This window comes from Ixodes scapularis, unplaced genomic scaffold, assembly GCF_016920785.2.
Source record: "Ixodes scapularis isolate PalLabHiFi unplaced genomic scaffold, ASM1692078v2 PGA_scaffold3__209_contigs__length_174095766, whole genome shotgun sequence".
Lineage (NCBI taxonomy): Eukaryota > Metazoa > Arthropoda > Arachnida > Ixodida > Ixodidae > Ixodes > Ixodes scapularis.
This window is the reverse complement of record NW_024609868.1, coordinates 134,293,108-134,307,875: the sequence shown is the minus strand read 5'-3', so window position 1 is coordinate 134,307,875 and position 14,768 is coordinate 134,293,108. Positions and strand designations below refer to the sequence as shown.

At 44.5% G+C, this 14,768-nt stretch overlaps 1 protein-coding gene across 1 annotated transcript in view; it reads left to right on the top strand.

Annotated features, from left to right (window-relative positions):
* The window catches only part of LOC8052318 (protein GPR108), a 142,777-nt gene that overhangs the window by 112,316 nt on the left and 15,693 nt on the right, over window positions 1–14,768 (top strand). The window contains exon 18 of the mRNA XM_040222197.3: window positions 12,042–12,256. Coding sequence (XP_040078131.1) covers window positions 12,042–12,256 — 215 coding nt within the window. The remainder of the gene's footprint in view (window positions 1–12,041; window positions 12,257–14,768) is intronic.

Here is a 14,768-nt window from a genome sequence, read left to right as displayed (position 1 = left end):
AAAACTTCTGGGCTTTGAATTCGACAGTTTGTACTTGCATAAGGAACACTGTATGGCACCGATTTTTTTTGTGACACATCAGAAACAGCACAGCAGTGTCATCCTTGCATACCTAACAAGAATTTGTATTTTTTTTTTTTAGCATGGCATGTGCTATTTTAATGCTTATACAGCCTCCTTCCTTTGTAGAGCTTTCTATTGGTTCTTATTTAACTCGCACGACAGATTCGGTACCTTGAATTCTCACTCGGCATCAACAGTTTTATATATTAATGTAATAGGGAAAGACAAGATGTATGGTCTTGAGTACGGCTCAACAAGCACAGATGTTGAGAAAAGTACTGAAGAAAACTCAAACGTCAAAATAAAAATAAGCTGGAATGTGGATACATTTAAGGACACGGTCATAAATAGGGTAGCAGATTCAATGTGAAGAATACGTGTTAGACGCACACTCAAAGAAACCTGTTGCATCTACATTCATTCAAATTACTTCGCAGAACCCAGCGCTGCAGTCTCGGGTGCGAGTTCGCTGAATGAGTCCACTGAAAATGAGTGCAGACGGAAAAAGCAGTTTGATCTGCGAAAATGAGCATTACATAGGCAAGTGACATGGCATTATTACTGTTACAGTGCCGAATGTTTCAAACTGCCAGTCGCATCATTCTGGAACTCCATCTGTATATTACAGGGTTTGGCTCTCTCGAATGCTTTGCGAGAAAAATTATCAACTGGAAATGTCTAGCGTAGTTCTAGAAAAACTACTTCCAGAATCCTAACTCAGCATCGTAAAGAATATAAAAAGTTTCTAGAGATAAGGTTAGTGCAGGAGTTGAATAAACTAAATACTTAGTCTTGCGAAACCATCTTGCCGTAGTAAACGTATAAAGTTCCCCTAGGTAGAGCTAGTCATTACGTATGATTGTGCCCATTGCATACCATAAAAATTTAATTTGCGACCTACAATATTTACAGACTCAACCAACTCTGAATAAGTGGAACACTTGGCACTAAAGATTGGTCTCACCATGACTGTCTGCAAACATCCACATAATAATTTCCATAAACCTATGCATTTCTAGAAAATATTTGGAGCGAGCTGTTTAAACTGCCATAACACTTTTTAACACTAATAGAAAGCCTGTAGTGGGCGACAACTTCAGCAGTTTTTACTTCATTATGAAGAGCAGTAACAAATATGTGAACCTTAAAACTAGGCCTGCACTGAATTGCTTTCTTAAGTTGAACGTGCTATGCTCGGTTCAATATATTATCTTTGCAGAGCTGACAATGTGCAAGTTCCCATTTTTTTATATTTCAAATCTCCCGACTGCTGGGTGGGGTAGGTACATAAGATTGATGACACCAACGTAACACAATGATTATTTTAAGAATTTGTTTGGGTATAGCACTAGCGAAGCCATCTGCGGGAAGTTATTTCTGTGACTCCGTCGAACCTACATCCGTGGGCTTTAAGTTCACCTGTGAATCATGTCTGCAGACGCCTTTTTGTAATTGGAACTCCATCCAACCCGAGATTTGAATGTTTTTTGCATTTTAGGCTTAGCAGTGCTTTTGCTGTTTCACTTCAAGAATAGGTAAGAATGCTTATTTCGAGTAGCATACCTAACACTTGGTGGCATGAGCACGCCCTTGTCGTGATGCTAATCGAAAGTCACAGGCAGGGAGATACTGTGATGCTCTTGTTGCTGGGATTACCTCCCCCATGGTCCTGGCCGGACCACAGAAGAAGATTGAGTCCAAGCTTGTGGCCACTAGGATCCCCAGATCTTGAGGCAACCAAGTAGCTGGAAATAAAAACAAATCACAATCAAGTACTTGGCAGAGCTACATTAGAATGGCTAGCATATTCTTTCGTGATCAGCACATAGATCCTTTTGCTTTTATACTTTGTACTTGTACCTATTAAAAAAACTGCTCCTTCACAGCCACAGTCATAGACACACCCCAGGACAAGGCCACACAGGCCTTGAAATGATGGGTACTGAATTAAGGCGAATGATCACATGCATTCATTTAACCCTCTTTCACCCCAACCTGGGAGATTTCTGTCAAATATTCACATTTAACTCTAAAGACTATAAAAAAAAACTACTATTGCAATGCAGAGCCGTATAGTGGGAGAGTTTAGCCAGTGGGTGTGGTGACAAAGGTGGCGGAAAGGAGGAAAGGGAGGAGAGCGCCGAAGGAGGGAGAGAGAAGGCAGCAAAAAGGAGACGACCACTATTTTGACGCAACGCTGTTGGCGCGGAGCACTGTTGAGGCTATGTGTCGTCTGCTACTGGCTTAATTCATTTTTGCCTTTATAAAACTTTGCCTTTAAACATGGAGAAACTTCTTTCTTTAGGTTTTTAAGCCACCGAGGAATAACACTATATTATTTTATTGCCAGAGCCTGCCAAATAAAAGCAAAGGGCAGGTGTCTGGATAGAAAGAGTTTAGTTGGCGCACCAAGAGGCTAACCAATAAAAATGGGTACCACTCTGCGCAAAATGCCTAAAAAGCGTGCACCTCTACTTGACACTAACAGTGGCATACACTATCTATTTTACTGACTAAAGGGTACTAGATCATTATTTCCAGCTAACTAGTCAAACTAGATATTCTTGCCGACTTGCTTTTTAGGAAAATTTTTAAATTTACAAGAACTATTAAGACAACAGCTAAAAAAAAGCAATGGCAAAACCAACAATCGAATTCGCCTGCTCTCCAGTAGCACGACATCTATAGAAGGCAGACCTGCAGAATGAGCAAGCAGTCTAAAAAAGAGTATGTCCCATGTATAATTTGTTTCCATGCTGCAAAGCAAGTGCTGGAAAGAGGTTTCACGACATTAACAAAATTTCTTGCAATCAGTTGAGAACAAGTTAGAGCAGCGAACTTGTCCTTGCCCTTGGCATAACGTCTTAGTGTTGCCCATGGAAACTCAAATAAATTTGTAAATAAAAAAAAAAAAAACTAACCTTTATAAAAAAAATCTAGCTTTCGCAAAGAAAAGTTATCTTGAACAAAATATGCGGGATACGGTTGTACAGCATCCATTTCTGTGCTGAACCAGTTTTGAGGCAAATCTGCGACAATGAAAAGAAAACGCCCGAGTACATTAGGGAAAGACAGAAAGGATGCATACCTACAAGAAAAAAATTTAGAACGACCACGGGCAGGAACCTCTGGTGAGGCTCTCGGAGTGACTCCCTGCAATGGGCCTGCGCAGACCAGAGAACAAGATCGGTCAGAGCTTGCAGCCATAAGGTGCTTCATACCATGAAGTTCCAGAAGTAGCTGCAATTGGAAGCAAAGTGCATTTCATTTCTCTGCAGAATGGAGAGTTTAATAGCTAGTATGCATTCATAAGGTGATACAGTCACGAATGCAGATTTTTCAATGCAGCACTATATCACCAAATTGTTAACCGTGCCGGGCAACACTAAAAACCGAGAGCATTATTCCAAACTATCTCAGTTAAAAGTTAACCACGGCAGAAGCTGCAAGCCATGTGACCTTCAAGTTGGACGCCATGGTACGTCGAGCTTATAATCATGTGTCACACTGTTTTTGCTGCAATGGCTTGTAGTGTAAAAAGTGGTCCAGCTTAAAGAGATGCAAAGTATAGACGTTTGTGAGTGGGGCCCTGACCTAGTCTTGAGCTACATTGCGAGGAAGGACGTTTCAACCGGGATGTTTGCTGCCTGTATCCACACAACCAGCTTGTGGACAGCGATTGCTCGAGCCGAGTACATGTCCTCGACAGTGCCATTATTTGACAAGCAGTTTTATGAATGTTAAACATGACTGACTTACAGAGAGACTGCATCTCAATGACTAATGACTTGGGATACCTAACTGAATACTGATATATTAACTGAATGCAAAACAAATTACCTGGCAGGCATTAAATTTATCAACAAGGTGGGTCGACTCCGCATTAAGTTGGAGTCGATGCGTCAGGCACGTAGCCAGGATTTTGTTTCAGGGGGGGCCCACTCATAACAAAATGCTGTATGAGGGGGAGGGGGGAGAGGAGGACCCATGCAAAATGGAAGATATCGGGGGGGGGGGGGGCCGGGCCTCATAAGCCTCCCCCTGGCTACGTGCCTGCGATACGTAATAGGACAATACAAACAAAGATATGCCTTACAATTCCTCTTGTACCCCCAAAATGATGTGTTTTTGAAGGTAAGATACACAATGTTCTTGATTCAGAAAGTGCCTCAGCTGTACAAATGCATATGCAGTAAGGGCACTCGCCAAGCCTATTCTCCTCAGCTCTGTGCAGGTTAAGCTAAGTTAGAGTATAGAGGTACACGCTCACTGACAGCATGAGGAAGGCAGGGAGAAGTCTCCGTTGTTCCACCACCAGCCCGTCTGCTACCTTCGATGACGTTTCAGCGCCTCATGAGCCTGGAGCGAGCACATCTGTCCAAAGTGGGGTAAAAAGCACAAGCACGTGCTGGAGGACGCCCAGCCATTCTCTTTTTGTCATCGGCTATTCTACATATTTTAGTATGACATATTTTTAAGTGAGAAAAAGTATTGCAAATATGCAGTCCAACTTTGACCATAATACAGAAGTCTGATAAAGATAACAGTTGCCATTCACCATTTTCCAAATAAGTGGTCCCATGTATTGGAACATCTACACATGTGGTGCGTGAGTGGGTTCAGGACTGAGACGCTAGAAAACGAAGCGCTCACAAGGCTTGTCTGGCCCTTCCAACCATGCTTGTACATTCATCGCAAATCCCCGATTTTTAGACAAAATGATTTAGAATGAGCAAATCTTGTCTACGCCCGAGGTAGAACATTGAATTGTGATTCCCCCATATTGTGCCAACCATCCTTCAACCTGCGGTACCACCTGCAAATGAACTATGTTGCGCTGCGGCACGCGTCCATGCTGCCTACTTCAGGGAAAACCACTGCTCGTGTTGAAGACGACATCCCACAGTGTACAGGCAACAATGTTTAACGAACTAAAACAAAATTGATATCATTCAATAGACACAGATAGGCTCACAAAGTGTCGACACCATGATTGTTGTTGTTGGTTTTACTCTTGCATACAAACAAAAGTGACTTCCTCTTTCCTCCGATGTACAGTAAAACCCCCTTATCTTCGTGGCCCCTATTTCTTCTCGAATCGGTCACAGAGCACATAATCGCAGCCACTGAATTCTGCAAAATTAAAGGCCGCGAAAATTAAAGGTTCGCCAACATTAAAGAGTTTACTGTTCTTCCGTGTGTCACATGATGTTAACATTTCAAGGAGGCTGAAGGTATTGGTTTAAGAAAAAATTGACCTATAAAAAAAATGCCCTTCTCCAGGTTAGGCACGCGAGGTTCTTTTGCACTACCTATAAGGTGGCAAGTTTGTTTCGGCAGAGCTTTTGGTTAAACGGAGTCACAAAAGTAGCTATACTTGGAGTCAACTATTTTGTGCTGCATTATAAAGCTAGAGTAAATTCCACTGTGCTTCTGCACAGCACTGCTTGTTGCGAGAGCATATGTGGTTTAGTGTTGCATCCCATTTGCATGATCTAGAGAAACTAGCACTAGCAGAATTGGAGCACTCAAAAAAAAAAAAAAAACACAGCCGACTGTGGAAACATTGAGAGATGCACACATGCGAACTGTGCATTTCTTAAAAGAGGATTCCAGCAAAGGTAAAGACAATATGTATACTTACGGCGGCCATACTTGCCTTTCCCAAGCATGACCACTTTTCCCTCGGTAGCACCATCCAGTAAGCAACAGCAACACGCCCATGAGACGCCGCCGACTCATGGATTGAATGACGACCCGCCTGAGGTCTTGGAAGGAGATCCGGAACACTGCTTTAGGCCAGATGTGGTATCTGGAGGGGCAGGGACTAAAAGTAAAAATTAACAAATTTATCTGAAGCGCTACATTCCTATAGCATAAACTCTAGGATAGCAGTATCATTTTTTTTTTTGAGGTCAGTGATGCATTTTAATTAAACACAAATGGTTGGTTTATATGATGAACCAGCAGCCCCTATTTTCCTTAAGTGCAACGGAGTGTCTAACGTTACGTCCGACGGAACCCGAAATAAAAATTAAAGTTACGCCCAACGTAACTGTCAAGCATTCGAGTTGCGTCCGACGTAAACCAAAATAAAAATTAAAGTTACCGTATTTACTCGAAAATAGGTCGAACCCTATTTACTGGGTCCATAGAGAATAAAAAAAAGTAATTCAAATATAGGTCGACTTTTTTTTTATTTTTAAGAACAGGGGAAATTTTGGGCAAAAGAAAGAAACAAACCTTTATTTACATCACTCTCAGCTAAATCACGGGGCGATGCCAAAAACTTCATCACCGTCAGAACTTCTGGACATGTCATCGTCGTCCGAAGCTTCTTCAGCTGGGTAGACATCCTCGCGTATTCGCAGCAATACTTCACTGACACCGTTGTAAAATGACGACAGGAAACGAAAGAAGGTGCGAAGCGACGGAAGACAAACTACAAAGACGCAAGCAAAGCCGCCGTGTCGCCATGAGCAACACGCGAGCCGAGCCGCCTCAAGCAACTAACAAAAATAACTTTTTTTTTTTTTTTTTTTTTTTTTTTTTTTGTGCGCGTTTGCAAGGATGGAGGGTAAAGTGCGTGGCGCATCGCGTTCCTCTCCTTCCCCGTTGCCCAGCAAGGGGAACGCTAGAGGCGCGATGTCGACATCCGACGCCCGAGGAGCGGCACGGGCCACCGCGGGCGGCGAGCCATTTCGGTTACCAAAAGCTTTTTGAAACAAGAAGCGGCGCGGCTCTACGGCAACGCCGGCTCGGTGACTCGATAGCTTCATGCCTCCGGTAGGGTCGCAAAATTTGGCCGCGAATACAGGTGTCGAAATTCTTTAGTCACAATTTCCGAAAAAAAAAAAAGAAAAAAAAAGGTCGACTTATATTCGAATAAACACGGCCGCGCGACGACACACACATTATGAAAGCGATTGGTGCGAGCGACCAAGGCGATGGGCGACGTTTTCTAGAAGCCCAAGAACCGAGCGGCGCAAGCAGCGGGAGTGAGAAATCTTCGTCGCTCGGCGCCGGCACTCGTAGCTTCTCGCCGTCGCTCGTCTCGTTGATCGCTATATTGCTTACATGCCGTTCAGAAAGGCGCTCTAAGTGCTTAACATTGCATTGGGACCAGCCTCGCATCCAACCGTAACCAGTCTTGACTTTCTTTAAAGCCGCACAGGTAGAAGTTAACATCGTACATACATCGTTTTCAAGCATGGCTCCTCGTTCATTGCTCGATTTACTCCTCGTTCATTGCTCGATTTACATTTGCGGTAAATGACAAACCGCAATGAAGCACAATTATTCTAGTTCAAAATTGTCACGAACACTTGGCACGCATGCTTACACAGTAGCGCACCAAACGTAATTTAAAAGTAGAACGAAAACGGGACGAGATTCGCTTACCGTTTCACGGAGACAGACGCCTTCGGATTCCAGGCCTAAAGAACTCGGAAGTCGCCGGCGGTCCGGAGATCGGACGAGGCGAGCCGACCGCGCTGACCCAGGCCGACCACACCTGGTTGAACTATGAGAGGCGCCGTCGAGTTTAGAACCAGAGACGCAGTAGAAACGGACCGCAAAACATCTGTCCCGTAACCGTAAACGAGCCAACGAACCACATCGCGCTATCTTCGCTATTGTTCGCCATCTCCGCGACGACCGGAAGTGGAAGCCGCGAACTTAGAAAAGCCGCGGCAGCGGAAGCACCAAAGCCACTGGGCGGAAGCCTTAAGTTTCGGTTTCGGTTTTCTCCAACGCCGGCTACGGTCGCTACGGTTGCGGGCTGGTGAGTTTGTGGCTGGTTGCGAGGACGCGAGGGGCCACGAAAAGACGCCGAATTTGCCGAGTACGTGCAACGGGCCGTTTGCCGCTGTCGACCGGCGATGCGGTATCCGCGGCTTGGTGTTACGATCGGTTTCTTGCCGTGCACGTTAACTCAAAGCTCGAAGTTCCGCAGTTCCGTTCCGGCACCAGCCGCACCACGTTTTCCGGTGCATCGCACGTGGAGTCCTTTCGACGCATTCAGTGAAAGTAAAGATCGTGTCCGCTGTCTTCGGTGCTGTGGAAGAAGTTGCGAGACGGAAGAAGCATCAAAACCAAGGCGTTTAGGACTCCAGGCCGGGCCGCCGGTTCACTCTGAACGAGAGGCGACGTGTGTGCCCACGCTTTGAGGAAGCCTCCGCGTTTCGCCGCGCCAGACCTCGCCGATCGCGACAGGACCAACCGGACCCCGAGTCCGAGAGGCTCTTGCGCAGCCAGGAACGGCACCGAAGTAGGAGCTGCTCGTTCTGCGCTACCATGCAGTGCTCTACAGTGCTCGGAGCTCTCGGTGTCATTCGTGCTTGCACTGAAGCCATTGTGACCCCTTCGGACGCGCAAGTCGTACTTCGCAAAGGTTTGGACGGGGCCGCCCTCACCGAGCAGCTCCGCTATATTCCGCTTACTTATGATCGCAACAAAAGCTTGCGTTTGTTCTCGGGAAAAAAAAATTGCGGGACCGCTCTCCGCGCCGCTGACGAGGTTGGCCGCCGCCATGTTCTCAGCTGTTCACTCGCTCCTGCAGCGAGCGCCTTGCGATTATCCTTCCCGTTCCAAAATGCGATGCGCTTTGCGCATTATGCCGTTTACATGATCATATATTGAATGCGGCAACTGGATTCAATGCGACTAAGTCGCATTCATGTAAACGCGGCTTATGTTCTTTTTCGACATACATGGTGTATGTACGATACCGGTGGTGAACGATGGACGTTTTTGGTGGAAGATGGCGGTCGTCTTTCTGCATGTATGATTTAGTTATACCGGTGGTCCTGTGGTGTAAGCGTTTTGTTGGAAAGAAAGCGGTCGCCTACGTCATCGGACGCAAAATCATACCAGCCACACGGAATCATATCGGCAAGCAAACTGGCTGCCAGTATAGACAGACCCGGAGCCATAGCGGTGCCGGTATCTCCAGTTATGCAGAACGCCAAACCAAACTAGCTGCATACATAATACCAAGAAATTATGGTGGTGTCATACCAGAATTGTAAAAGCGGCAGGTTTGTTTCTTGTACGTTTTTTCAATAGGGTAGGAACAAGTGCGCCTCTGCAAAGGCATGAACCTTCCAACCGGATATTGTTTTATCATACTTTTAAGGCAACGCCAATTTATTCGAAAACTTAAAGCGAAAAGCGAATGTTTTACTCACTCTTATACCTAGATCCACGTTTGCCGATTGACTGGATCACGGCTAGAAGTAAACCTTTACGTAAAACTGGGAATAAGCAGTAGCTTGCAATTACCTGTCTATTTTATTATCATGTTCTTTCTACGAACTATTTGAACACATTATAAATAAACATACATTTGAATTTCTAAAAACCCTAATGTACTGTCAAAAAGCCAACATGGCTTTAGACAAGGATTTTCGACTACTACTCAACTGATGAAAATTGCTCATGGCATCGTATTTGCTCTGGACCAACAACAACAACAACAACAACAAACGGAAAACAAAGTAGATGTCAATTTTATGAACTTCGCAAAAACGTTCGATAAAGTGTCGAGTGTGAAGCTTCTAGGCCAACCCAGAAACTACCTGAAAACGATCATATAGTTGACTGGATACAGGCTTACCTTACAAACATTAACCGTGCAATATGTAAAATTTAATAATCAATATTCTTCCTCACTTTCGGTAGGTTCTGACGTCCCCTAGTGATCGGTACTTGCAGCGTTTTTTTTCTAATTGCTTATTACCTATATTCCTAACGATATTTCTCCTAAAATGCGTATTTACGCAGTTGATTGTGTTAATCAGGTTTATTGATTTAATGATGAGGGTAAGCTCAAGGACGATTTAGATAATGTTGTGAGGTGGTGCAATACGTGGCAGATGTGTAGAAACAATCAGAAAAAGTCTTTGTGTGAGTGTGACTAACAAAGAAAAGCTTTTTTTTTATACTGTTATTGTTTAAACGAGCGAATTTTAACTTGAGTCACCGAGTTTAGATACGTGCGTTTCTGGATGAGCCCAACTCTTCGATGGGATAAACGCATCAGTGTAGTTCCCGGTAACGCCTTGCGAAAATATTCTTTGTCAGACAAACATTAAAATCAGCCACTTCAGATTCTCGACTCTTGGCTTTACATAACCCTCATTTATCAAATTTTAGAGTATGCTAACCTTATTTGCGATGCATTCGCACAAATAGGCATTCAGTAGATGAAACGGATACAGACCAAAAGTGTGAGGTATATTTTTAACGCATATCAAACTATATCTGTATCTCAGCTTCCCCAACAGCTTTCGTTTGGTTCAAGAACGAACCCGTAAATGCAGCCTTTGATTTATATTTCAACTGATTAAGGGTCACTATAAAATGAGAGTGGGTGAATAAATTAATTTTTCCACTAGATATTTGACCCGCAAAAGGCCCCCACTTATCATTTCACATTACTAACCAAGCATTAACAGTTTTAAAATTTCCTTTTTTCTTCAGGAACGGTTATAGAAAGGAATGGGCTTTCTCGGGATGCAACACAAGCAACACTACAGCAGATCAACACAAATACAACATGAAAACTGCAAATACGCTACTGTACTTCAAATACACAACTCAAACACAAAAAGTTGAAATAAAAGCCAATACACGTGATCAAGGAAATACATCTTAGACATCTTGTAAACCCTGAGATGGGGAACGATAAAAAAACGGACGAAAACAACAAAATCTTTCTTTAACGTTCCCCATCTCAGGGTTTACTAGATGTCGATTTAATTACCAGCTCGCCTGCACTCTCTCACTGCTTACATCTTAGATCGTTTCCTGAACTTTGTGGAAAGAAAGTATTTTCCAAAGTACCAATTAAGTGAGGGTAAATGTTCAGAAGGTTTGAAATTTGTCAATTTAATAGTTGTGTACCAAAGGTGGGGTTCTAGTTCTTACAAATCTGTCTAAAATTGTAGTTTGTATCAGAATTTTTTTATGTAGAAAGCAATAATCCGCGGTCGGCTTTGAGTTTGCGAAAACCCTTTCAGACAGTTGCTGGTTATATAATTGGCTTAAACATTTAGTATACGATTTAATTCAAAGCAGGAAGAAACACGATTGAAGCTTCATATGTTTTGAATAAACTGCACGCCTTTTTTATGCATTAAGCACCGACTTTTTATATTATATTTAGTTGCGGCTCCCATTTACCTTTGTGTTCGGCAGTCGTAGATGCCATGTTGATCTTTGTTTGGATGGTGGGTTGTATCTTTTCTCCTGGTACCCTTGGTTGTCATCGTTATTTTCGTGGATTTTCTAGTTTTTCAAACACATTTCATTTACTAACTTAAGCTGCGTGCTTCTGATGGCCATGGGCCTACTAAGAACGTCTTGGTGTAATAAAAGTTTAGATGCGTTTGGAGGTTTCGGCTTATCCGTCCTTTTTTTTTTCATCACTGCAGTGTTCCAATAATAGACATAAAACAGGTCGCACCCGCTCTCGCTTTACCTTGACACAGCTATTCATTTAGTACCTTAAGCTGCATATAGCTGTTTGTATGGCGGGCGAAAGGTTCTGCCGTGGACGTAGCCTTTACCTCCCATTAAACAGAAGTACACAATATATACTGAGGTGCGAATTTCGTAAGGGACGCTGCTAGCAAAGTTATACTCAAGATAACATCGTCGGCACGTAAGAAGCTTTACGTGGCTTTTAAACGTTTAATGAAGAACACCAGGAAATAAAACTGCGCGAATTATGTTCATAACCGAAAGCAACCTACACTGCATTACAACGTCCGCATGCCTGGATTCCAATCTAAGCGGACATTACGGTTCGGGCGGGATGTGTCAATTCCCCCTTATTCGCTGGTACTACCTACGGAAATTGCAATGACTGACTGGCCTCGTGCTGCGTGGGAAGCTACACGCGCGGGTGTTCCGAAGCCAACCTATGCAAAGCGTACTTGTTCCCATACTTCTTTTCAACGTTCCTCTGTCAACAGGTTCTGCGACAACTTCTTCATGTATGCGACCACCTTGTCGTCGGTGGACCTGGGAGGCAGCGCCTTCGTGAACTTCGCCCTGTCGGCCGCTGCCGAGATCCCTGCTGGACTGCTCAGTTTTCCAGTGGTGCGCTATTGCCGACGCAAGAGGGCGCAAGCAGCAATGCTCCTCCTGGCCGGCATCGCTGCCATCCTGACTTCTGTGTTGCCTTTGGGTGAGAGAGCCGAGGAGAGAAATCCTTGGCCGGAGCACGCAATCGCACCACAGCAGCCAGCACACTGCTTGAGACGCTGTCTTGGCTTCGGTGCCGCAGAGCAGTCCTAAGTAGAAGTCTAGAAGGCATGTCATCCAGATTAAAGCGGCCAACTATACTCACACCGCACGCCCGAACGAATTGCTAGAACGACTGAGGTGATGAGAAGAAAAACAGCGAGGGGCCAGTCGAAAGACGATAAAAAAAAGTACATAAAAGAGACAACAGACCTCTTGTTGCTAGAAAACGCATTAAAAAAAAATCTTCAAGCAGCTTCAGCTTTGGGCAACTGACGAGATACTCAGGCGTCCGACTCCGGAGTGTCACGCTCGTCGCGGATTCACCTCTTGATGCCTCCAGATTTCGCCTTTGCGGAACAAATTCGACGACAGCCGTCAGCTTTTTGTTTTTACTGTTTACGTTCGCTTTCTCCTTTCTTAAGGAATATTTTCACCTAACGATCTGCCGCGATGGACGCTACGAGCTAGATGAATCAATCCGTAGTTCATAGCTTGACTCGTGACTTCGCACTCGCCGCGTCGATCTGCCCAACCGGAAGAGCACGTGACGCGCTCCGAGCTATGAATTGGCTCCAGTGGCTCATAGCGCCCTTTGCGGTCCATCGTAAGCTGAAACAAACTATAGGAGTGTACGCCTCCACGCCAACTCGCCGACGCCAATTTGTGCTGCACGTAGACTTGAAGAAATATACTTATTTATTTCATAATTACTGAGCTGTCTCCATGTCGCCGCTGCCGTTTGTTTAGTCTAAACTGAACCGCTGATACCACCGTGGCGAATATTTAAGTGACTTCACGCCGCCACCCGCAAGAAGGTGCGGCTCCCATTTTATTGCACCTAACCGTTTCCAATGAAGTGGTAACCGCCACATAAGATTACAGTTCTGTCCCGGTTCGGGTTTCATATAGAATGTTTGATTTCGGTTACAGTTTTTGTTTCACTTCAGTTAAAAATAACGGGTTGGCTCCCGTGATCTGTTCGGGTTCGGTGTAACACCCTGGTTAAAAATTGCATGCTAATCGCGCATGATTTGTCGCGTCTCGCGGCGCCCGGAACGACACCTTGTCCGTCTAACGTTTGGTTGCTTCATCGAGGGCGCGCCATTTTCATCGTCGAGGGAGTATAAGCCAGTGAGGCAATGAATACGTAAGTCACCTTTAGTGCAAAGATGCTGTTTCAAGAGTCACCTACCACGCGTTTGCGAATTGTGCCATCAGCCCGTAGGCCCTAGATGAAAATGTACACAGCCCGCATAAGAACCGAGCACATTCCATTCCCATTTCATTCCGGGGTCGCGAAGGTGCGGAATGATTCCGGAATTATTCCAACCCCGCAGTTGCAACTCCGCAACCCTGGTTTACATCCACTAGTGATGGCGTTAGAAGGGGAAAGGCGTATATCTTTTTTTTTTAACTGGGTGATATTGTGCAGAGTCGGTCTTGTTCATCCGCCCTTCGTTATCCTCCAAATACGCTGGAGGCTAATCTTCTTTTTTCCAGAAAATTTTGCGGTTGGTAAACGACTGCCAACGAGAGCTGGCTCTCTGGGACTAAAGATTAGATTGTCGACTAGCCAATGCTACTGGGACTGAAACAATGACGGAGGGGAGGGGAATGTACGAGTTGCAACATATATTTTGCGATGCCTATCATAGGTAAAATGCATGTACAGGGTGTCACAAAAGAAAATTTACACGGTCTTTTTTACCGCTAAAATAAACTATGCATCGTCGAGCGCTCATTCTCCGCCCAAAGGTAGAGCTAGAGGTCACAACCAGATGCCAAAGTTTCAGCCCGATCCGATAACTTAATCAAAAGTTATGAGTGATTTTCTGAAAATTTCAATGGAAAAATGGCCGCCGACGGAGTTTTCAAACACATGGGGCTCTATGGCACCAGAAACCGAAAACGGGCAAAAATGGGCTCCATTTTCCCATTGAAATTTTCAGAAAATCACTTATAACTTTTGATTAAGTAATCGGATCGGGCTGAAACTTTGGCATCTGGTTGCGACCTCTAGCTCTACCTTTGGGCGGAGAATGAGCGTTCGACGATGCATAGTTTATTTTAGCGGTAAAAAAGACCGTGTAAATTTTCTTTTGAGACACCCTGTATATAATTCACAATAAATTGCGACTCTGAGAAATCCCACCGCGAGAGAGCGACACAATGTCCTGGAAAATATCTTGTTCTTTTAGTTCAAAAGCTCCAAGTTGTGATGTACGATAAAAAAATTCCGAAACTGATTTTTTTCCTCAGAAAGAGAAGGCAACACGGCGATGTGCGCGTCGCTGTCGAAGGCAGGGACCTTCGTGTTTCATTCTGCAAAGGGCGTTGTTCTTTGCACATTTGGAGCTGCGCTACACGAACACAATGGCGATTTCACTCTAAACTGCAAACCAGAGCGATAGCGAACATCGATTCTGCGTCAAGCTCGGCAAATTTAAAACAGA